General features: G+C 37.6%; 1 protein-coding gene across 2 annotated transcripts; it reads left to right on the forward strand.

Moving 5' to 3' along the window:
- The first annotated feature begins 208 nt into the window (after positions 1-208).
- On the forward strand, positions 209-24,871 carry LOC121515752 (anoctamin-9). 2 transcript variants are annotated; one of them, XM_041796717.1, is made up of 25 exons: positions 209-346; positions 445-586; positions 1,249-1,323; positions 1,758-1,880; positions 1,974-2,110; positions 2,420-2,469; positions 4,976-5,034; positions 5,732-5,811; positions 8,394-8,528; positions 8,607-8,700; positions 8,967-9,027; positions 13,130-13,212; positions 13,324-13,428; positions 13,603-13,767; positions 13,854-13,890; positions 17,085-17,196; positions 17,320-17,377; positions 17,923-18,020; positions 18,101-18,297; positions 18,381-18,533; positions 18,645-18,792; positions 18,884-19,006; positions 21,474-21,567; positions 22,338-22,450; positions 24,315-24,871. In XM_041796717.1, exons 2-25 carry the CDS (start codon positions 566-568, stop codon positions 24,328-24,330), a joined length of 2,337 nt encoding a protein of 778 aa, XP_041652651.1. In that variant the 5' UTR covers positions 209-346; positions 445-565; the 3' UTR covers positions 24,331-24,871. The 2 variants fall into 2 exon arrangements, with proteins under 2 accessions (XP_041652651.1, XP_041652650.1); XM_041796716.1 differs by having other exon boundaries at positions 209-586.
- The last annotated feature ends 690 nt before the right edge of the window (positions 24,872-25,561 follow it).

Genomic DNA, 25,561 nt, shown 5'->3' on the forward strand with positions numbered 1-25,561 from the left:
CCCCGGAATACTTTAAAATGATAATTTTATGACTCACTTAGTTTCAGACAAATGTCACAGTCAGTGCAGATTTGGGTGTGATTAACTGAGAAACTCAGGGTGTTTGCTGCCATCTAGCGGTGAACCGATGTTAAAAAGTATCGGTGAGGAGGGAGGAAACGAAGACATGCCATTCCACTGCACCTGACACTATCGAGACAGTCTCTCTACGTGTGCATCGGCTGAAACACAGCACTGCATTTTTACGTGTTTTTGTAAGTGTTAAGATTGACTGCAACGCTGAACTGACTGAACTGAGAAAAAAAGGTGGTGGCCAGAAGGATAAATGTTGTGACACGAGCAACAGGTAGAGTTGCTTTTACATTCCTCAGCTAGTGATACAAGAACACGTTTGTTCCCTGGGGAAGTACGGAAGTTGAATACCGCCTGTGTCTGAGCTCTCAGGTCGTTTCAAAGCCGGGAGTATCGGTGAGTTTACCGCGAGGTTTGGGGATCATTGAATGCTGACCGAGATTTTTAAATCCAGAAGGGAGTCAGTCTGCATCTTCATTCAGCCCTGCTCATCATGCCCGTCCACAGGAGGCAGGTAAATGATCTTTTTCTTATATTCCTATAAGCTGATCTGAGGCCAGCTCCTGCTTCTTCTTTTGTTATGTTGTCATATTAGTCCGCTGTCTTTAAACATGTCTGCCAATCCTGCACCTGTCAGACTAAATATCACCCACAAAAGCCCCACTCATCCAATAATCAAGGCTGGACTTTATTGTAAAGCAGTAATCTGATAAGGATTTAATGGGATGTTTTTGATTTTATTAGAAGCTCCTCCAATGATGCACTGTTTTTGCCTACATGTAGCGTGTGTGGGCTGCTCTGTAAGTGAATAGCAAGGATTGGCATGATGGTGAGTCTACTTGCCCTGCTGTTCACTCACAGGTTAGGTGAACCCTCTTTGTTGACAATCTGTGAGTCAGGATCTCCTTAGGTTTTTTTTCACACAGTGGCATTTTGGTGACACACCTCCACGTCATAGTTTGACTGGATTCTTAAGAAGCTGATGACCTTTCTGTACATTTTCACAAGCTTCTTATTACATACCTGTGGAGTGATGAGAGTAGATAATTCCAGACAATAAAAACATTATACAGCCCTTTCAGTATCATCCAAGATTTACATTTGGCTTCAGTCTTTCACTCATGATATGTAAATTTGCTATAATTGTCTTATTATTATTCATATTTTGTCTTAAAGCCCAGTATTGAACTTCTTGAATTTATGGGAGTGGTGAAAGAGAATGGAAATGAACAGACATCACTTCCTCCTGTGGTAAGAAAAAATATGTCCACTTAAAAGCACTAGTCCATAGCCATGGAAGTCCTAAGCATAAATATGTACATCCTTCATTTTTTTCCTACTCCATATATTGACTTATTTTTACATACCATGAAAAACTTTAAAAATGAACTCATTGTCATAGTAAAACCATCCATCCATCCATCCAATTTTTTTCCGGTTATCCAGGCTCCAGTCAAAGGTGATAAAACCAGTAGTGTAATGTTGAGATAACAAGATAAATTAGCAGAGATCTGGAGAAAATGACACAATTCACTTTTATTACAGAAAAACTAGTCATGATAACAAAAGTATGGATGCATGTCCTCTTAGGACTTCCATACATATTCCAGTTTACTTCCAAGACTTTTTTTTCCAACCTTATAACATTGTTGAGTGTGACTCTGGCATCTATTTTTGTCCCATAGCACACTCCTCTCTCGTATGACTACGTCCTGGTTGCAAAAACCATAGATAACCAGCAGAGAGAGGCGTTCAAGAAGCAAACTGAATACATCGAAGAGCTGAAAAAGAAGAACATGAAAGTCACTGTAAGCCTTAGATAATCACCTAAAATTTGCCTAGAAACAGAGGTAATGTTTGCATGATTCATTCATTCTTGTTGTCTTTTTCATCCCTGTCAGAAAATCATAGATGATGATCTGGTCTTTTACGGGATTCAAGCACCCAAAGAAATATTTGAGAAGTACAGGTACCTGCTCCGAGTGTCAGATGCTTGTAACTGGAGCTCGGATCAGAACGTGGTACCACTCAGCACCAGGTAACACATGTTACTGTAGCTATTTGTGACATTTCAGACAATCATCAGGGCTATTTCTGGAATCTGTTTGTTTGTTTGTGCTCTGGATGAAACAGAAGTATTTGTCATAATGATCTCTATGGAGATAAAGTAATTCCCTGTGTGCCTGCATGAATGTTGCAGAATACATTACTACTATAATGGCTTTTTTAATCACTGGGCTGTTTAATGGCACATTTTGAAAAGCTACATAATCATTTGGCTTCAAAAAATGTGTTTATTTCACAGTAAGTTGCACTTCAACCTAATAAGCAATGCTTAAATTTTCAGGATAAGGATTGTCCACTTCATCCTGAATCACACACCTATACGTTCAGGAGGTGAGAAAGACTCACTATGTTTACATCTTTGGTTGGACTCCTCATTTTTCATGTTATCAGAAGTCCTAGGTGGGCAATATAAGGGCATCTTTTTGTTTTAGTGATTAAAACATCCAAGCAAACACCTGCACACTGCTTGGATTGCACACAATAAAACTATTTCTGTTCTGAAATATTGCCATTGTATTTGTACAATTTAAACTCTGTACAGGTATTTGTGTGTGTGATTGCTGTTGAAGTTATTTCTCTCCAATGCACCTGTCTCATGAGAAAGACGTACTTTTTAAGTTCTGGTACTTTCTGAAAATTCAGATCATCAAAATAACAGAGTTTGTTAATGTTTAATTCACAGAATTCACATTGATTTGATGAGACCATGTAGGTGAATACAGTGCTTATAAAAAGTATTCCTCCTCTTGGTTGTTTATCCTTTTAATGATTTTAGAAATCAATCAAGGTCAAAATATATACATATATTTTTTCTCTTTTTAAGATTTCTTCAAAGCAAGTGCATTTCAAGTCCAGCCAAAAACTCTCTATTGAATTGAAGTCTGGGTTTTGACTCGGCCACTCCAGAGCATTCACCTTGCTGTTTAGCTTTCTCTCTATGCTTCTGGTCTTGTTGGAAAAGAAGTCCTCTACCAAGCTGTGGTTTCTTGCAGACTGAATAAGATTGTCCTCCAGGACTTTTCAAAAATTTTACCCTCTACCTTTACAAGCCTTCCAGGGTCAGATGTTAAGAAGCATCCCCAGAGCATGATGCTGCTGCAAATGTGCTTCATATAGTGAAGATGGTGTGTTTGTGGTGAAGTGCAGTGTTTGGTGTCCAGCAAACATAGTGTCTTGTCTGATGGCCAGAAAGCACCCTTTTTGTCACATCAGATCAAAGAACTTTCTCCTACTTGACCACAGAGTTTCCCACATGCCTTTTGGTGAAGTGCCTTTTAATCAGAGTTTTCTTCAACCTTTTTTTCTGAGTTGCTTGGAGTGTTCTTTTGTCTTCATGGTGTAATGGTAGCCGGACATACTGCTTAACTGGTGACTGGACCTTCCAGACACAGGTCTCTTTATGCTACAATCACTTGAGCCACATTTACTACTAACTGCAGAACTATGACCTAACCTTGCAAAGCAGATGGATACGCCCGTTTCCGTGTTTCTCACTGGCGAATCCATCTTGCAAAGCTCCCGTTTGAACCATTTGGGCCTGGTTAGAAAGTGACAGGACCAATCAGCGGCGAGGGGCAGTATTTCCGGGCACGATGGAGTCATGACGTAAGCAAGTAGCAACAAGAGGCTGGTGCAGGTATGGTGGTAGACATTTGCATTGATGCTGCTAAAGCGTACTTTTTATCAGAACTTGACGACATTTCTTTTGTTAAAAGAAGAACAAAGAACAGCAGTGAGTTGTTTTCTTTCAAAAACGACCAAAGTCGTGCACTGACATGTCTACAGTCGCCATGATTCGCGTTATGCAGTTCTCTATGGAGGTCACTCCTTGGTAGCGGTGTTTTGTAGCTCTGATTGGCCCTTTAAGATGTGACAGAATGTTCATCCAATCACCCTCCGGGGATTTTTTTCAAAACCTCTGTCCTTTCCCAAACACTGTGTATGAGTGGTTTTCCAGATGGATGTGTGAAACACATCCATCTGATGTGTCAGGTTAACTATGACCACCAGGTAGCTGGACCTCTGTTGATTTAGATTAGTCAAGTTAGAAGGGGGTGAATATTTATGTAGTCACTTATTTTACATTACATACTTTTATGTGATTGCCATTACTTTGTCAAGATCTGTTTTCTCTTAAAATTTAAAGAGGTTTTTATTTGTTTGTTTTTTCTTTTGTTTTTTCTTTTGTTAAAGAAGCCAAATTATATTAATCATGACTTATTTAAATAAAACAATAAAGGGTAAAACATCCAATTGGGTGAATACTTTTTATAGGCACTGTATATGAACTCATTAATCTGTATAAGTAAAACCAAATCAATTGCTTTAAAAATAATCTAAAAAAAATAAGCACTACGAGAAGACTGTTACTGCATTTTTCTACCACAGCATCTCTACAGTGGTTCAGTTCTGAGGGGGATGTTCTGGGTGGATTATTGAATAGATCCTTCTGTGCTAGATGTGACCAGGAGATAAATCTGTGTCCATTGAGAAGTTAAGACTGTTGTCAGAGACTTAAAGCACATATGTAACACTGTAAAGCATAAATGGATGATATACAATATGAGAAGATTTGAATATAAGTTATTTGATTTAATCCTGAACTTTGCTACTTTGTCATTTTTTACTTTATTTTATCATATATCTCGACCTATTTAATTTTGGGTTTCTTTTAATGCTCTTAATGTTATCTGTGTTAACTCTGCAAAGAAATGTGATTTGCTCTGTGAATGAATGTTTTTTTTTTTTTGTAAATTATTCAGTCTTGCTTGCCTTTAAAACACATGGTCTCAAAGTATTAAACATCTTGAAACCCCTAACTGTTTTTCTCCCACAGAGGGTCTGCGGGATCTTATGAAGATGAGGGTTTTCGAGGCACGCTTCTGTTTGCACGAGGTAAATCTGCTAACACTGAGTATGAATCAGCACCTCTATTAATTATTAATATCTAATAAAGGTTGCACTACTGTGCAATAATCTGGCCAGATTGTTGTATTATCAGCTGGGCTTAGACATAAACAGAAGATTAGATAGTCATTGAAGACAGCAGACATGAATCAAAGTTGTCCTTTCGACCAGGATTAACATATTTTGCTGTGAATGTTACAATTGAACCACAATCTGGCTCTTTTTCTGCACGTGGATATCCACATTCTTGTTTACAGATAGCGGTTCTGTTATCTTTTATGGGGGCTAAAGCTCTTCTTTTCACGTGATGGCTTAAGCGTTTTGCTTTGCTTCTCAAACTTATGAAGTGAAACTTGGCAATAGTGTTTCAAAACAAGTCAGCGCTGCCAAAGAATAACAGAGAGAATCACAAGTCGTATTAATTCACTGAGTCATTCACTGCTGGGAGTAAGAGGGCATGTAGGAGAGCTCACAATGAAGCAAATGCGCACATAAAATCATGTACATGTGGGATCTGAGCACATATCTAAATGTATAAGGCAGCAGAATCCATTTCAATTTCCTGTAGCTTATACTGTATTTTTGCATTACAAGCTGTTATCAGTTTAAATGTGCTAATCGTTACATACAGTCCTGCTCTACGTGTTCGTGATTTCCTCTGATGCCTTTGTGCGCCTGCTTTCAGAAAAAGAAGCAGCGAGAGCTGAAGGAGAGCTGGGCACGATGGACAGCCTGTCTCCAAGGGCAACCCATAACTGCTGTCAGGTTTGGACTGCAACACAACAGCCCATTCATTAGCCTGCTTTATACAGTTGCTGTTATCGCTGCATTATTGTTCCCATGTCATCCTTCTGTGAAGTAGGTTCAAGTATCAACAAGAGAACAGCAATCATGTCACTGCCAACGTGTGAAGCAGACACTGTCAGGATTATTATTCTTGATAATAAAAACTGATGCAGTTTAGTCTTGTTGTCTTAACGTTCTCTTACACTGAAGAAACAAAAACAGTGCATCATAATATATATGCAAAGATATTGGATAATTTAATATTTATGGTATTATGTTAGCTTTAGAAAAAGTATTTTGTTGTTTAGCACCCACTTTAGAACCAAAGAGATATTCTTTTACATTTTTTTTGCTGGGTAGTTTTCCCTATTATTTAATATTTTAAACAGGATTCACCACACAATACCAATGTAAAAATGCATTTTGTCTCTGTATTTTCATAAAAAAAAAAATAATAATAGCGATATGTTAGTTGTTCAGAAAATGCTTTTTATTCATGCATCACAACACGTAGGTGCAGGGAAATTCAAAAACAGCAGCAAGAAGAAAGTATGCCCACACACTTACAAAAAAACAAAAAAGCTTTAATGGATCACAATGTTTCAACCAGAGCTCTCTTTCACATAATGATGGTAACGGTAAATAATCACCTATAGAGGACTGGTTGAAACCCTGTGAGTAAATAAAGTTTTAATGGCGCTGAGCAAATGTGTGGGCATAGTTTCTTCTTCTTAAGCTGTTGACAAATTTCAACCTCTTTAAAGGCACTCATTTTATACTTGCAGACCGCTTTACATAAAATAAGTACATGTTGGGTTTTCAGAGGTTTAATTCTTGAAATTAAGAGTTAAAAAACGGTACTCTGGCAGTCAGTGTCTGAAAGTAACATATACAGTGCCTATAAAAAGTATTCACCAACTTGGTTGTTTTACCCTTTTATTGTTTTTATAAATCAATCATGGTCAGTATAATTTGGGTTTTTTGATGAGAAAAAAACCCTCTCATCTAAGTGACATCAGATTTCCAGCCAACTGGTGCTTTTTGCAATTGGAGCATTTTTTGCTGTGCATAAATACCTGCACCTCAGTAATTAAAGGGGGCATATTATGCAAAAATTACCTTTTCTAGGCTTTTCTACCAAAAATATGTGCTCCTGGCCTATCCCCAATCCCATCAAGTATCAGAAAAATCCATTCCCTCCCTTCCTCTCTTTCTCCACCTTTCAGAAAATGTGTGCTGAAACAAACCATTCTAAGAATTTCCCCTCATGATATCATGTGGGGAGATAGCACCGCCCCCAGGTTCAGCTGGCCCTCCATGCTTTGAAAAGCGTTCTGCCCTTCTCTCCTGATCCTCACATCCATTAAGCCACATCCATTTCCTGAGAGGGGTGTAGTCAGGGGCGTCAGACAGCTCAGTAAGATTTAAAGCCACAGACACAGAAACAGCTCATCCTGAGCAAGGCTGAAACAGAGGGGTTTGTAGACATGCAAAAATCCAATACTGGAGTGTTTTTTTCAGCATTAGACTTCACAGGCAGGTTTTGGGGGCCTCTGTGACCAATATAAACTTGTCTCAAAAGGGTAAACTATGTCCCCTTTAAGGGATATTTTAGGGTGAGTTCATCAAGAATAGGATATGTACATGGTATTATTCTCATCAAACAGTACTAAACAGTCTCAAACTTGATTTTTCAGGTTTTTAAGTGTTTTTTGGGAGTGGGGGTTCAAACAATAATGTGCTGAAGTGAGAAAATGTGCTACTCATTCACACATTTGACTTGGTAACAGAATAAACATGTTTTAATACTTTCATTTTTAGTAAGTTTGTTGTGCTTTGTTTGTGAAGCATCTTTGGTGTCCAAAAAAGCGCTAAATAAGTGTGATGTATTATTATTATTTTTATTATTAAGTGAGTCAGAGTTAGGGTTCATCAATACGGTAAATGCTTTAACATGATCAAGAAAGATAATTTTACAATAAGAAAAGCAAATTTCATTTGATTGGCCCTGTTTGGGTCAATACATTATCATTGTTGTCATTACTTTGTACTGAATTAGATTGAATTGATTTTCATTGGTGGTAATGTAAGTGCAGGTTTTAAACAGTACCTTCATGACTTGGTAGAAAGCACCCTGAACTTTTGCAAAGCAATTTTCTTTGTTTTTATTTTCTTCCAAACATTGGTCAAGAACCACATTCCATTCATATTGTTTGCCTCCAACATCTTGACTTTAATTCATTTGACATATAATTTAACAATGGGCACATTTGTACATTATATTAAAAGGCAAACAGGCATTTAGTGATTTCAGGATAATTTATGACATCTAGGTATGAGTGGCCAGCATAATTATCTTCATGAATGATGTTTACACATTGCAATGGGGTGTATTTTTCTACATTAATGATGGCTCTTTTTCCACTTAACTAGTGATTTTCAGTTAATGTGAATAATTCCATGAGGGATTGCTTGTACAAATGACTAGACACAAAAATGAAATGACCATTTATTAATTTATTCCTCTTCTGTGTATTTCTGTTCTTTGTTTTCTCATCCAGAAATTACTTTGGGGAGAAGGTGGCCTTGTACTACCTGTGGCTGGGCTGGTACACGTATCTGCTCATCCCTCCTGCTCTCATCGGGGTTATAGTTTTCCTTTATGGCCTTGCCTTCTTCAACAGCTCACCCCTCATGTAAGCTTTCACACATCTCCACATTTTTGTCATAACACAGTGTTCACACTGTTTTAACTGAAGTGTATTGTTTCATAGAAAGGAGGTCTGTGATTCCGACACGGTGATGTGTCCACTTTGTGACAAAAGATGCAAAGTGTGGCAGCTCTCCGACACCTGCACATATGCAAAGGTATGTCACTGCATTCACAGAACACAAATAAAGCAACCCCAGCATCTACCTGGAGACTCTGACAGAGAAGTTAAGATCATATCTTATAACTCCTCAAATTCTTCAGGTCAGATAAATCCTAGATCCTATAAAGCCTAGACCCCAAACTCAAACTTAACTGTGATGCAGCAGTAAACACATTAAACCGTCACAAATGTGAGCTGTCTGACTGAACAGAGGGATGGAGAGGCCAGTGTGTACTCATTGCTTATGTTGTGTGCCTACAGGTGAGCCTGCTGTTCGATAATAACGGCACAGTGCTCTTTGCAATGTTCATGGCAGTGTGGGGTGAGTTCTGTTTGTCCAAACATCATGCATTTTTAATATTCAAGTCTTTATACAAGATGTGATTTACTTTATATCAGTCACGCTTTTGCATAGCCATTAAAAACCCCTACAAAAGACATAATCCTTAGAAATACAGAAATATCAGAGATGATAATTCTGTTCCAGCTCTGTTTTTATTGGCTCGGTCTGTGTTGGCTTGTTGGGCAAATTGTGAAAATAATTCTTTTATCTGCCTTTCATACATTTTGTCCAACTGCTTGGATGTTTCATGATCACGGGGAAAAGCACTGCCAAAGTAATGCCATGTAACTTCAAAACCTACACGTCCTGGCCTGTTTTTTCTTGATCGGCCTGTGCCATCTGGATGTGAGGGTGGTCTATAGAAACCATCTATAACAACTTACAAATACTCTGCTTTATGCTTATAATACCTTCAGGTTGTCTGCATTTTAAGATTTTATAGTGTTTTGTTAAGGTGTGAATCAAGATGGAGTGGACAGAGGAAGATGATAATCATATTCTGTGAAGTGTATTCACACAGGGGAAAGCTATCAGGATCAGCCTCTCCAGTCTTCTAAAGAAAATGTAGACCAAAAGCTACATACTGAATCTGGAAGTGTGTTTACATGCACTCTAATCAGTTAATTATTGTCTGATTTCTTCATTTACCTGATTACTAAAGTAGTCATGTAAACAGCATAATCTGATGTCCTGAATCAGGTAAAGGACATTATTGGATTATGAAAAATTGGATTAAAACACGTAGCTTTTTGCCAGATAATGTGATTATGCAGTGCATGTAAACAGTTTAATCTGTTTTCTTCTGCTATGCCTGTACACAAGTGTACAACAGATTCCATGCTGTAGGAAATCACCTGGACTAAAGCCTGCCACACATACAGATTTTTTAAATATTTAAAGATTTTTTCAGTGTGAGAGACCCCACACATCGAGACAAAACAAATAATCACTGATTTTACCATTTTGTTTGTATAGTTTGTGTTACTTAACAACAGGTAGAACTCAGCACACCACTAGCAGACTCTGATCAGTGACTATTAAGGACTATAAATCTTTTGCCATCAAACGTCCATTACAGTGACGACGTTGATGTTAGCTTCATGCTAAATCCATTGGAGTGTCCACTTGTGTCCAGCTCCTTCCCTTGTAAGTTTGTCTGTGGTATCTTTTCCAGTTCACATTATTAACAGTCATTTTGTTGCAACAAGTAACCAAGTTTCTCCTCCATTTCTGCATCCGTCTAACGTTATGCTTCACGTTTACTATCATTGCCGTGGCTGTGCTTTTCGTTTTGCTTCCTCCTTCTATCACCTTGCTTCCTGATTGGCTGTTGCTCCGTTCTACATAAGAATTCTGCTCGTGCCTGCTCGGCTGTCCTCTGTGCTTACCACACACAACAGGAATTCTTGTCATTAATACTGAACATGTGTAATATTGATGATCAGAGCGCCTTGGATCAGGTCCGAGAGGGAAAAATTCACTCTTATCAGACCACACAGGACAGGATCACCTGACACCAATCTTTAGAACCAAAAGATAATTGGGCCTTTTCTGACTTTGGTCAGAAGGAGGGATTCAGCACGATTATTGTGTAGTGTGTGGCTCACATAGGTCTGAAATTCTCTCTCCATTCTGTTTCTGAGAATTTCTTGAGCACTTCTCTTGCTCCACATGTGCATCCAGGAAGCACAGGGTTTTAAAAGGAGAGGAGGAAGAGAGGAACTAAGACCAAGTGCAGATGCTCATTGATTCAAAGGTTGTCTCTGTTTTTTGGTAACATAGGAAAACTAAAAGGAAAGCTCTACTGAGAGTAATCATGCACAAGCACAGCTGACTGCCCTGACCAACATTGACACAATGTTAAAAACAAGACAGAACATTTTCAAAACTTCTTCCTCTGAAAATAAAAAAATCTTCTTCTTTGTTGTGTTATTTTATGGCATATTACTTCCACCATCTGAGTTTGAAAACAAACAACCAAATGATCTAATTACCTATCAAAATATGTTCAAAAACATTATTTTTTGCACTAGTTGTAATACAACCTGTATTCAAGCTGAGTATCTTTTTAGAACTTTAATCGTCAGTATTTTGTCAAAATAAACTCATCTGATTGTATTTAATGAAAAACGAACATATTTTGGTGCAACCACTGACACACAGGGCTGAAAGTCACCAGTTTACACGATCACTTGTTGAACCAATACACTAATCTTATTTTCATTATTTTATTGAGGAAGGCTATTGAAACGCTGACTTCTAAAACAGACTTTATCTGTCCCTGCTAGTTTGACAGCCATATTTGTCTCAGTGCAGTGGCAGTAACATATTGTGCACATGTGGATCATTTTGGACCAATGTTAAAATAGTTTTGGATTTTACATTAATTTTAATTTCATTGAGTTTTTACTTTTTGTTTAAATTTCAGTTTAGTTTTAATTATTTTTTTTTCACTGCTGTTTTGTTGGTTTGTTGGCCCCATAAGGGGCGACAACCAGAAGATCTCTTCACTTTCGATTTATTTATTCAATTTTGATGTTTGTATACAGCTCAAGACCTTAAAATTACCATTTTGTGAAGTCTTCTTCATTCAAATCAGTCAAATTTTCTCTCTTTAGGCTCAGGTATATGTAGGTTTATTTTAGTTTTGAAAGCAAAAATTACATTTCAGTTAGTTTTGGGGGGTGCAAAGCTTAGTTGTAATTTAGTTGGAGTTGACTAAAAGGATTTTTACATTTTAGTTGTAGTTGTTGAGTCGGTTTTAGTTAACTATAATAACCTTGCTGTGACATTTGGTTTATCAGTTCATCTTCATAACTTTGTCTTATTGTTGTTTCCTCTTCTGTTTCACTCTCACATCCCCTTTTTCTCTAAACTGACCCTACCACACAAGTGCATACTATACCTTGTGTCACGTAAATTTTTTGATGATGCATGCAACGCAGGAGACACATGTTTGTGTGCATGTAGTACAACTGCAAGCATATCAAATAGACTTAGAGTAGAGGTAGGGACGGGTGACGCAGTCCAAATCACACACATACATTGATAATAATCACCCAAATACTGCCGGTATATTTGCTTTTTTTAGACAGTGTGTGGGAGTTTTCTTGTAATATTGGTCATTAAAAGAAGGAAATTAATCTGGGAAAAAAGAGGGAGTATCACTTCCTTGTCTTAGATTCTATTATTATGCCTCCTAGTAAACCCCTTTACAAGACCAAACGGAGAGATTTAGAATTTGGACCTGCTGTTATTATTCCTTCTCTAATAGCAATTTTTTGTGATATCTCCAGCGTCATTTTTTTCCCACCAGAAATCCAGATGAAAAGATTATTCAACAACAGAAAATGAGTTTGAAAAAAATTTTGAATTCTGCTTTAAGGTCAATTCTGAATAATGTTATTTTTTTAATATTGTGTTTATTTCATTAAGTGATGCAAAGTAACATAGGACAAGGCAAGTGAGAGACAAAATGCAGGTAAAACATTGTGGAAAAAGACAGCAATGCTATATGTAGACCTCCGTACCCATTTAGAATAGATAGATACGGGATTTGAAGATGTCTAGATGATTTTCAGTTGAAGGTGCTGAGAGATCATGTCTGTATGCAACAGTGCGGTTGTGTGTGTAAATAATTCTCAGTAATTCAGAAAAATAAATGATGAAAAGGTGATATGAGGTAAAACTTCTGGGTGTGTTTTGTTACTACTGGGACTTGTATTTTATGAACATTTAAAATATGATTTGATATCGTTTGTGGATACTGTACATGACCTCTTGTTGCCCACCTGCAGTACCTCTGGGGCCCACCAGTAGGAAGCACTGCTGCACATTTCGTAAAAGACGACTTTTGAAATAAAAATAGAATAACAAAATAATGATAATAAAATTGAAGCAAGAAATTACTTGGATATTTGTGGTAAAGGCTGCTAGTTGTGGTGCTGTGGTATCAAAACAGGTGTTGATATTTTTGGATATTTAGTAGAATCGTCTCTTGGTTCAAACAGGTATTGTGATGGCTTTCATATAGATTTACCAGTCGGCTTTATGAACTCATTTCTGCTTTCTATTTTTGTAGCCACGCTGTTTCTGGAGTTCTGGAAAAGACATCGGGCCTCCTATGTGTGCGAATGGAAAGTGTCTGATTGGTGTGAAGAGGAGGTTTGATCACTCTATGCATGGCGTCCTATCCTCACAATACAGTAAAACCAGAGCAGTGCTCACTGAAATTCATGATTTTTACCTTTTTGTTTCTATTTTATTTACTTCTAGGAGGAACTGATTCTGGAAATAGTAAACAACGTTAACTGTGCACCAAAAAAACACAAACATTCTTATCTGCGCAGCACTCTGGTCCTGATCTGTGTCACTGTCATGGTGGGTGATTTTATGCTTTTCATATCTGTTTTGTTTTTCTCCTTCAGGCTCAGGCTATTAAAAAGCTTGTTGAAATTGGGACAGTTCCGGGTTTAGACACGCAAATTAATTAAGGTTACCTTGGCTGGGATAATATCCTTGTAACACAAAACAAGTGTTTTTGTGTTTGATCAGATACTCGTGATCATCGGCCTGACCCATGCCCTGGTGGTGTTCAGAGTTATTGCAGCGGGGCTCCTGGCTATGGGATCATGGGAGTTCCTGAGCACCCACTCTAACAGCGGGGCCATGATGCTTGGGGCCGTCCTCCATTACCTCATCATCACGGTCATGACACGGGTACGAGGGGTCATAAATGTGCTTTTTTTTCTTTTTTCTGTCTTTGATATTCTTAGTGTCTCTCTGGTTATGTCTGTGTTTTGCAGATCAACAGGATAGTCGCCATGAAGCTGTGTGAAATAGGTAAGTTTTTTTGTAGTTGTTGTTTTTTATTGCACCGCATATAAAGAAATTAGCTGTTAGATGATAATCAATCTGATATTTGAAGGCATTATTCTACATGCTCCATTTGAAATAATATAGGAAGAAAGTAAGATGATGTGGAGATAACTGGGTCTGCACACCTTCTCCAAATTTATTTTGGAGAATGAACACAAATAAATTTTAAATAATGTCACAAGGACCCAAATCAAGCCTCTATGTTCATGACCAAAAAAAAGGTAGTTTCTGTATCAAATGAAGAAATTATCGTGGTTCTGAACAGTTGAAAGATGAACAATGGAACGAGGCTAGCGCATACTCTGATTGATGATATATCTGGGAGGGTAAAGAGGAGCAGTAGGTTTGTTCATATTCACTGTGAAGGGAGAAGCTCAGTAAGGGCACCTAGAGGAAAGACTAGGTGTTACAGGATTTTGTCTCGTTATTCAGTGCAGGAGGTTCAGAAAGAGATGGAAAGAAGGGAGAAGGAAACACACTTTGAGCTGTAATGGTGGTCATAAATTGACATCGGTCCCATTGGTCTTGTTGTTAAGTTAATCAACATTTCTCTCTACAAGAATATATTTTTCTAATGGTTTAGCTGAAATGAAATCAATCACTTGTTGCTTTATCCCAGGGGTGTCAAACTCAAGGCCCGGGAGCCAAATCTGGCCCGTGGTACAGTTGTACCTGGCCCACCAGATCATATCATATTTTTATTATAACTGGCCCTCTGATCTGCAGATTTACTCCAGTTTAACCTTTTTTGATCCTCAATTTTAAAATTTGAAGTAATATTTTGACATTTTAACTCACAATTGTATTTATTTTTTCTCATGTTTTGACCTTTTTAGCTCCTTACTTTGACTTTTATCTCTTAATTTGGCCTTTTGTATCCTGAATTTTAAAGTTTAAGTAATATTTTGACCTGTGAAACTCCAAATTTATTAATTTTTTCCTCAGGCTTTGACATTTTTAACCAATGATTATGGAATTTATCTGATATTTTGACCTTGAAACTCATGATTTGATATTTTTATCTCATGTTTTGACCCTTAAAAATAATGATTTTAACTTTCTTTCTTAAATATTTATCTTTTAAAACATGATTTTGAGCCTTACCATTTTTAATTTTTTAAATCTCAGAATAATTTTTCATCAGTACTAAGGTTTTTTCCCCCCATAATTCATTGCTGGTGAAAATGAGGTTGACAGTTAATGGTTAAATTTTGGCCTTGTTCGGCCCTTGGGTTGGACCCAAATTCCGACTTCGGCCCCTGCTCTGATTTAATTTGACATCCCTGCTTTATCCGCTTGAAATTAATGAGTACAGAGGTTTTGTGTGATACCAGGGCCTTGAACCAGCACAACTACTTGGAAAGCAGCATTTTCAAGTTTATAGTAAAACCTGTGGTTTTCTTGCTAAACCATGACTTGGCTTTTAAAACAGTTTTTCTGAATTTATGGTGCAGGGGGTGTGTCGAATTAAGCTTTTGTATATTAATACAAATTTCTCTTGCTAATTTTGCTAAAAGGAAAAAAAAAATGTTAACCCATAGGCTGTAGAAAATATTTGACAGCCATTTGGTCAATGCTGATTGGCTTTTGAAGGCAATTAGTGGCAGCCTTCATGTTGAAAACAATCTCTCTAATCTCTATCTGCATCTCTCTATCTCTATATCTCTAATTAACTTTAGATTGGCTGGAAAATAGAGAAAGTGTTGGGGCAGAGGTGGGTCTTAAGCTTCCTGATTAACAGCTACACCTGGCATGCCCCTTATTATGCATAACTCCTTTCCTTCTCACAACAAAAATGGACGAGTTTTGAATTAAAAAAACCCCATGCAGTGTGTGTGCTCATAAAAATGGCATATTTAAACAAATAATGTAGTTTGAACTAGGGTTTAATATGTCAATATCTACTGTAAAAACTGGCATTTTAACATGGGCTGTGTATGTGACCCCTTTCTGCAGCCAGCCTCAAGTGGACACTTGAGGAACTGCAGTTTTTTACACTCCGCATTGGCTTTTCAACCTTAGAGGTTCCAGCTTGTGTAAACCCTAAAAGCAAATCTTTTATCACACTGCCCCACATGAAAATCTGTGATAACTACAGATAAAGAATAAATAATATGTACGATAGTTACAACATAAAATAGCATGCAGTAAATGACAAGTAAAGAGATTCTGTGTCATATAGATAAAGCAGCCATGGTGTTATGGGTGGGCCTTATGGGCCCGGGCCCACCCACTTGCCCCTTTGGCCCACCCTTAAAGTTTGGGAGATAACAGACTTAAAAACTTTTATATCAAATAGGTATTTGAATACTAGTTCAAGCCTAAAATACAGTTTTCTCTTTAAAACATACAAAGTCATGATCATCCAGCCATCAGGTAGGAGGTCATAACCAATCATTATCAGGCCAGATTACGCTGCTGATGTTTGCAACACTAGCGCAGGTGCACGCATGTGTGCACATGTTTTTCAACTGAGCAGCAGCAGATTATCCATGTGGGACAGAAAAAGCTACATGTAAAGAAGAGAGACTCAAGTCTCAACATTTTAAAGTCAGAAAACGTCTCAAGGTTTATCACCACCTCTTTCATCCACATTGACTGACACCGAACCTGCTGAGAGTCATCTGCAAGTTTCATAACTGGACTCTCTCTCTCTCTATGATCAATAACCAAATAGTTATTCATCTTAATCATAAATAAGACAGAATTTTCCTACATAGATGTTAAAGAACAGTCATCAAAGGATTGATTTAAGGGTCTTTATCATAGCAGAAAATGTTTTTGAAGTGAGACATGAAAATTGCACGCTTTACTAGTGTCAATACATTAATGAGACTCAATGGTTGTCACGTAAACTAGAGGCTGTCTCTGTCATAGGCAAAATGTTTCAAACTTCTCCAGCATTTTATTTAAAACAGTAGGATATAGAACATATGAAAGGGGAACAGTTTATGTTTTTATTTTAATAGCGCATCTAAAATTATGTGGGCCCATCCAAAGTTGTAATCCTGGTGCCGCACCTAAGATAAAATGACATAAATGAAATAAATGTAGCATTAAAAACTGTTGAAGGGCTACTCTGCATTGTGTGAAATTGTGACACTTATTGACCAAAGAGCAAACGGCATACACGCTGACATAAATCATGTTTTCACCAGAGGAAACCCGATCGTTCGCTGCCACAGAGAAAAGTTTCACTGTTAAGATGTTCACCTTCCAGTTCTTCACATATTTCTCCTCTCTCTTCTACGTCGCTTTCTTTCTTGGCAGGTAAGAACGCATTTTATCAATTTAGTAGCCACATTTTTGTTTTACCTAAAGAGTGTTAACCTTACCCTAACTTGCCTACAAATCCAACGTTCCAAGACTGATTTTGTGTAATATACATGGCAGGATAAATGGTCATCCAGGTGGATATGTCCGAATTGCTGGACAGTGGAGACTAGAAGAGGTGAGTAACTACAACATATGGATTTCAAAAGATGTCATGATACCTTGCAAAACAATTCCCTAAACAACATGACATATACAGACTTTTTAAATCAATTTGACAAGAAAAAAAATATTGCAATAGTCTTTTTCAACCAGCAGAGGGTGCTATCCGCATTTGGTTTCTGTTATTAAACCCGATGGCTGCAGCTGTAGCTATCAGTGTCAATTTTTATAAAGGAAAAAGCATTTTCTGTGTTTGAGTGATTTAACCACCCTTAAAATAAAAAGTATTAGTTTTTCTTATGAAGAGAAATAAGGAAAAGGGAATGTTACAACTTAATTCTGAGAGAATTTAAGTTAAAGAATGCAACATCATGATAAAATCATATATCATGATCCCGTTTTCTTTATACAGATTGTATCATGAATTGAGTGTATTGACACATCCTTGTTCATTTTAAATGATTTTTTGTAAATGTAAAACTTCTAAACAAAAAGGTAGAGTGGTGTTTTAAATGAAAAACTGTGTCTGCATGCATAAATAAAACATCCCTCTCTGTTCAGTGCCATCCTAGTGGGTGCCTCACAGACCTGTTCATCCAAATGGCAATTATAATGGTACTCAAACAAACCATCAGTAATGTCTTTGAGTTCACTGGCCCGTAAGTATTCATTTGCAGTTATGCACTCTTAACATTTGTCTGGTCTGTTACATCAAAAGCTGTCTTTTGTTTTTTTTCAGCTGGTTCTGCCGTTGGCTGAAGAGAAGACAGACGAGGAAGCTGCAGAGGAAATGTGCTCACTGCTACCTGAAAGACGAATCAGAGGCCAAATATGGATCTGAACTTTGTGAGAACTGCAAGCTCCGAGACTGGCTCAGCAACTACAGGCTGAATGATGTCGACTCCTTCAGCCTGTTCAATGAGTTTCTGGAGATTGGTATGCACTCTGCTGAGGCTTAAAATGACTAGAAACTGGATTGGAAAAGTTTTGATGCATGATATTCTTCACTGTCTCCACAGTGATCCAGTTCAGCTTTACCACCATATTTGTGGCAGCGTTTCCCCTTGCTCCTCTGCTCGCCCTCATTAATAATATCATCGAGATTCGCTTGGATGCTATAAAAATGGTCACTCTGGAGCGCAGACTGGTTCCTAAGAAAACAAATGATATTGGTGAGAGACACTTAGGATCTAAGATGACATGTTTTGCCTTGCAGTAAATTCTTGATTTGCCGATTTATGATATAAGTAAATTGTCCTAACATGAGCATTTGCTTTGCTCAGGTGTGTGGATTGATGTGTTGGAGGCGATCGGTGTCCTGGCTGTCATTGCAAACGGGCTGGTCATTGGTGTTTCCTCAGACTTCATTCCTCGACTGGTGTACCACTATCGCTATGGCCCATGTGCCAACGGCACGGTCACAGATGTTGAGTGAGACTCTGTTTTTCTGGAAATATCTGTTTTTTATTCTCTCCTGTCCTTTTTTAATTCTAGCTGTAATTATTTATCCTTTGATTTAAAGCTGCATGGCTGGATACATCAACAACTCCCTCTCTATTGCACGAATGGATGACAAAAGCCTAAAAAATGAGTTTACAAAATTTCAGATGATCACCCCCAGTGGACTGAACGTCTCCTCTTGCAGGTTAGTTCTCTTGTTTTTATTTTGTCATTTATATACGATGGGTTACCACTTCACTGGCACAAATCTGACGTTAAATAGGGGGTATTATACTTTTCCGGTTTTTAAAACATAAAGTCATACTTCATGTCCATACTTCACATATGCAAATTTCCAAACTGCAAGATAAATGTATGTGACCGTAATCTTGGAATTAGCGTGTAAACTGATGAAAACGGTTCATTGAAAATCTTTCTGAGATTCTCCTGAGACAAGATTTCAATGGAGCAAACTGATGAGGTCATCGCAATAGGATCTCCTAACTGGTTCGTGGTTCGTCCGTGCTGCCGGCTAAGCGGAACAGACCGCCCCCACAAGGCCTTTTAGCCATTTAGCTATTTAGCAACACAGTAATCAAACACTTACCAAACAGATACGTCCTGCTCTATCCTTCACTGCTGCTGGTTTTCTTCCCCCTCTTTCTCCAGACTATCAGGATCAGACTCCAGGTCTAACATGTACGGACGTATATCAAAATTCACCGTATTTTACTCAGTCGGATCGGTTCATTCAAAGTTTTCAACTACTAGCATAACAACATTAGCCACATTGGAGGGGGTGGGCACAAAACATTGAGTCCTGCCGCCAGCCAGCCTCCGGAAAATCGGCCAATTGGAGGAAAGCAGGTCCGTGGAGCGGGGGGTGTTAAAGGGACAGCAGCGAAAACGAAGCGTTTCAGAAGGAGGTTAAAATAAGGGTTTTTCAGGACGCCAGTATGAGAAACATGAGGAGTTTTTTGAGCTGTAAACCATGTAAAGCTTCTACGTGGGTATCAGAGAGATGGTGTAAAGCCTTGAAAAAAAGGAATAATACCCCCACTTTAAGCTAAGATAAACCTAAAGAGAAGCATCTCTTTTAGGCTGAAAACAGTGAAACACCTCACTGCAAGTGTTGTTAACTCTGTTGTTCCTGGAAAACTCTGATTTACTGTTTGTATTCTTATCTCTATTATTTTTAGAATTATTTTATGTTTAACAGATGTAGCCTGATAATAACCTTGCAAAGCAGATGGATACACCCATTTCTGTGTTTCTCACTGGCGAATCCATCTTGCAAAGCTCCCATCTGAACCGTTTGGGCCCGGTTAGAAAGTGACAGGATCAATCAGTGACGAGGGGCAGTACTTTCAGGTGTGGTGGAGTTGTGACGTAAGCAAGTACCAACAAGAGGTTGGTGCAATTATGGCAGAAGACATTAGCGTGGATGCTGCTAAAGCACCAGTTTTATCAGAACTTGATGACATTTCTTCGTTAAAAGAACAAAGAACAGCAGTGAGTTTTTGTTGTCTTTTCAAAAATGACAGAAGTTATGTACTGACATGTCTACAGTCACCATGGTTCATGTTATTCCTCAGTAGCTGCGCACACACACCTCGGTCGCAGGTACTTCACGCGTTTTGTTGCTCTGATTGGCCCGTGAAGATGTGACAGAACGTTCATACAATGACAACGAGTTTTTTTCAAATCCTCTGTCCTTTCCCAAACACTTATGTTGCGTTCTATTTACCTTGGAGATTGGAAGTCATGACGTCACATTCGTCTGCAAAAACGGATTTCCCAGTTGTTTTTGTTCCATTTGTCATAACCACGTGAAGTTGGAAAAAATGAGTGTCTCCATAGTTGCTTATTTTGGTTGGATGTAAAGCAACTCTATAATGTACAAACCGGCTCCAAAGTTTAGTTAAAAGGAAAGGATGTAATCTTTTTATTCTGACAATGGAAAGTGGAAACTGTCAAAAGCTTTATATGCTATGTTTACAGTAAATGGACTCAAAAGTTACCAAAGTGGAATATCTTGACATGAGTGAATCCCTAAATATATTTATTTACCTTCTAGGTACCCCATGTATATAGTGTATTAATTGGTATATACATGGGGTACCTGGGTGAATCATTTAAGTAATGTTTGTAAGTATGCATGTATGTGATTCACATATAGAAATAAAAAAAGTTGGAAAAATGACGGATGTCGTTCTTGTGTTAGCCTGTCATTGTTTTTAGCATCATTGATCAGTTGTTAGTCGATGAACCTTTAAAACAACGCATTGCGCAGTACTTCATGTATTAAAGACTGTTACTGCACACGACATGCTGTGTCTATAATTTCAAGAAATGCACTGAGAAACAGCAAAAGGTTCTGAAAACAGGTCAAAATCAAAGTTTTTACTACACTTAATACTTTGTGCCACCATGTTGTGATGTCGAGGTCGGGTTGCTCTGTGCAATACTGAGTTCATGAGTTGTAAATACGACTTGGAGAGATGTTCCATTTTCCACTTCTGGTTGAATTTGGAAAAACAAGTCATAATACAAGTTACAATGATAAATGGAACGCAGCATTAGTATTGAAGGTTTTCCAGATGGATGGATGAAACAAATCCATCTGGCATTTAACAGCTTATGAAAAGGAAATCATGTGTCTTCTCTTTCAGCTACAAAGACTACAGGAGCAATGAGGACTACAGTCTCACCCCACAGTTCTGGCTGATATTAGCTGTGCGCTTTGCATTTGTCATTCTGTTTGAGGTAAGACCACGACCCAATAAGAAACATCACCTCTACTTTCACTGATTCCTTTGAGTAGCTCAGACTGTGACTCCATCAGGGACATGTTCAGATGGATTGGCATGCCCCCCTTTGATAGTTTACCGGCCCCTTCACTATAATCCTAAACAATGATCGGTTATTTGATTAGTTATTCGGCAGGACTTGTGATAAAACAACTGTTTGGGCCATGTTGCAACAGACTGCTAGTAGCTTTCTTAAGGTAGCATGTTTTATTTTGTTCTTACATAAGATTGAAAACCAAAACTCATCTGTTCCATCGGGGCAGGTGTGTAAGAGACGAGTGAATCCATAAAATCTACAAGCAAATTCTCCTCCTTTTAACAATAAAACTTGTTTCTGTAAGTTACACATTAGGCAAGAGTTTGCTTGCTAAATGTTAAGAACGTGAACAAGCTTCTCTTGGAGTGCTTAAAGAGTTAAGCTAAGAACATTTATATGTGACCATTTTATGTGTTACTTGCAATAAGTTAAGAATAGTGAAGATGAACATGGTACATAATGAGATTTACTGTGCAAATAATGTTTAATTTAGGGCACAAAATGTCGTCTATTTAAAGTCAGTGTCCCAGTTAAGCCAGGGCTAATAATTAAAAGTCTGTAAACACCCCTGGACATATAAAACACTCTTTCACAGCATAGCTGATTTTCTGTAACAACAAAAACCGAAGCATTGAGTTATGATTATTAAGATCTAATTTACCTCACCAACATTGCCTCTCTGCTTGCAGCATGTTGTCGTCATATGTAAATTCATAGCGGCCTGGTTTGTACCGAGTGCTCCCATGCAGGTCAAGAATGACAGACTCTTTGATAAACTCAACAGACTGAAAGAGGAGCTCAGGTAAGTCTGGAGTAAAATCAGGTTTCACTGAGCATGACTGCAGGTTTTACAGTCCTCACTCATTAACATAACATACATTTTTTTCTTTTGTTAATTTTATTTTTTTAAACAATCTACAAGTCTGTGAAGAGGTTCCATTTTTTTTCTGTGATAGCGTAATAATGGATTACTGATACCTTATTAGGTTGGTGGTGAGTCAACGATGATGGGACTTAGGTTATTAGGTTCACTGTAAAAAAAAAAAAAATCCTTGTAAATTCACAGTAAATTACTGGCTACTAGGTGCATGACTTTTACAGTATTTTACTGTGAAATATTACAGTTAAATATTGTGAAATCCTGGTAATTTTTACAGTGTTCTGTTTAATAGACATTTAATCCTTCTACTACCAAGTACTTTTATTCAGTGACTGAGTGGTGCTAACTCGAGGGCCACTATGCTATTATGCTATCTTTAAAGCTTTTGTGAACAGTTTGTAGCTCTTATGAACCAGACTGAAATTATACTGACACCTCAAAGTGACCTATTAGAGCAAATAAAGTCATCAGCGACTGAGAAGATTGATAGTTTCTTAATGCCTAAAACTACTGTCAAGGGTAACCATGCAAATCAGATGGATTCGCCAATTTCCATCTTTCTTACCGGCGAATCCATCTGCAAAGCTCCCATCTGAACTGTTTGGGCCCGGTTAGAAAGTGACAGGACCAACCAGCGTCCAGGGGCAGTACTTTTGGGCAAAGCAGAGTTGTGTTGTATGCAAGCAACAAGAAGAGGCCGGTGCAGTTATGGCGGAAGACATTAGCATGGATGTTGCTAAAGCGCCAGTTTTATTAGAACTTGACGACATTTCTTCATTAAAAAAATAACAAAGAACAGCAGTGAGCTTTTTTTTTTTTTTGGTTTCAAAAACGACAAAAGTCGTGTAATGACATGTCTATAGTCACTATGGTTTACGTTATGCAGCTCTCTATGGGGTTATACTCTCGGTAGCAGTGCACTTCGGTCTGGGACTATGATGTCATGTGTTTTGTTGTTCTGATTGACCCGTAAAGATGTGACAGATAGAACGTTCATCCAATCACCCTTTGAGTTTTTTTTTCAAAGGCTCTCTTCTTTCCCAAATGCTTAGTATTATAGGTTTTCCAGTGTGAAACACATCCATCTCTAACAGGTTAGTCAAGGGTAGGTCTCAGAAAAAGATCCTTATTTACATTTCTATTGTACACAGTCACAGAGAGTGATATGTTTGTCAAAAACACTTAAACTTATGTTTGAATAGGACATGAAAAACGAAGATATTAACAGTACTGCTTTTTCCTCTGGGGTTGTCAAAGTGCTGGTGCTCTAAGTTTTATATAAATCATCCCAATGGATTCCAGACATTGGAAATAACATATTTTATGGAGTCATAGGACACTGAGGCTGAATTAGTGTGTTCTGTTGTCATCAGCATGCATAATAGAATCGAAGAACGGTTTAAATTTTTGACACAAAACAAGACATTAACTGCTCCAGCTAAGTTTCCAGCTTTTTTTAATGCATTTATCCATTTTTTATGGGGATCTCTACAAAATTCTGGCATAAATGTCATGTTTGTTGATCTAAGTTTGATTATAAATGTTAACCAGGGTTTTATTATTTCTGTTTTTGTGTTTCGTACATCATCAGTTTCTTCCTATAAAAAAAGTTAATTTCAAGTCCTCCAATATTTGATCATGAATAGTCATATTTGTCAATCTTTTTTTGGACAAGTCACATCTGATATAAAAAAGTTTTTTTTCACCTGATCAATGATGGATCTTTTGTGCACGTGTCTGCATGTAAATGCTGTAACTAATCCCTGCTTGTTTTGATTTCTTACAGTTCATTCGAAGTGTGACAGCCCTGAGACCCTTTAATGCTCCACATTTTCCACAGAGGACATGAACCCAGTGTTGCCTTGTGCATTAAGATGTCCGACTATCGCAGTGTTGAGTCCACTTTAAAGCCATTAATCGTCTCTTCAGAGTTCGGATGAAGGCTCTCACTCTCTTTTATTGTTTGCAGTCAAATGTTAAGTGCTGCTATCTTGATCCTCGGCTATAAAATGGACTTTTAAGACAGAAAGGTGGTATGCTAACTGATTTTACTGGCGATGTCTTGTATGAGATTATTATGATTCTATTTTAAGAATGCGTAGATAGCTTGCTGTTGGATCTCTATATTTGTGAGAAACATGTGAGTGTTTTTATGGAAGCCTAAGTATAATTTATACTGCTTTTGCACATGAAGTAAAGATTGTGTGCTACAATGCTGCCTTATATGGTAAAAAGCGCTGTGATGAATGTCAGCTCTGCAGATGCAGTCCGATGGTGTTTTTTGTAAATCAGACATGAGAATGTTTTGCATTGTAATATTTTATATTATTGAATAAAAGAGGAAACTTTTGGCCTCAGTCAATATCACTTTCACTCAAATTTGTAAATTAAATGTGTGAATTGAAAATAGCTAGCTTTATTTTTTTGTCTGTGGTCTTCTTGGCTGTAGATGTCCATTGATCAATGGAAACGGCAGCTTCTAGTGTCCTGAGCATGAACTAACTGCCTGCAAATACCAAGGTATTTAGTATTTCTCCGTCTAAAATTGTTTTATAAAAAAATGTGATTTCGTAACATACCCCTCAGCAGTGTATTCTTGCAATAGAAAGCTTTTCATAATGATGTGTGTTCATAATGTACCATTTGGGGTAACGTTAGGATGATTCTGAGGGCCCATGATGAAAAGTGACCCTAACAGATTGAAAAAAAGCTTTTCCTTATTGGTGGCTCAAAAAATCCCTTAAGGCACCCGTGGTTGCTGACTTGTTTAATTTGAGCCTAAAGCCAAATATAATGAAGTTGATACCAACTGTTAAAAACTGATGCTTAAAATAAAACAATGCCATTAAAAAAGTTTCATATTTATTTTAGGAAGCTTGCCTCTACAATGATATCTGGGCCATAAACATATAAACACTGAACAACAGCAGTATTTTATGTATTTATTTTTCTATTTTGCAAATGTATCATTTCTTATTAGGCTATTTTATGGCTGATTATTTGAAATGTCATTGTTAGTATGATAGCATTTCT

Source organism: Cheilinus undulatus, linkage group 9 (genome assembly GCF_018320785.1).
Source record: "Cheilinus undulatus linkage group 9, ASM1832078v1, whole genome shotgun sequence".
NCBI lineage: Eukaryota > Metazoa > Chordata > Actinopteri > Labriformes > Labridae > Cheilinus > Cheilinus undulatus.

Coding starts and splice junctions, on each gene's coding strand:
- LOC121515752 (XM_041796716.1), top strand. CDS start 566: ATGCCCGTCCACAGGAGGCAG. Junction 1,324..1,757: donor AGACATCACTTCCTCCTGTG/GTAAGAAAAAAT, acceptor TTTGTCCCATAG/CACACTCCTCTCTCGTATGA. Junction 2,111..2,419: donor GTGGTACCACTCAGCACCAG/GTAACACATGTT, acceptor TTAAATTTTCAG/GATAAGGATTGTCCACTTCA.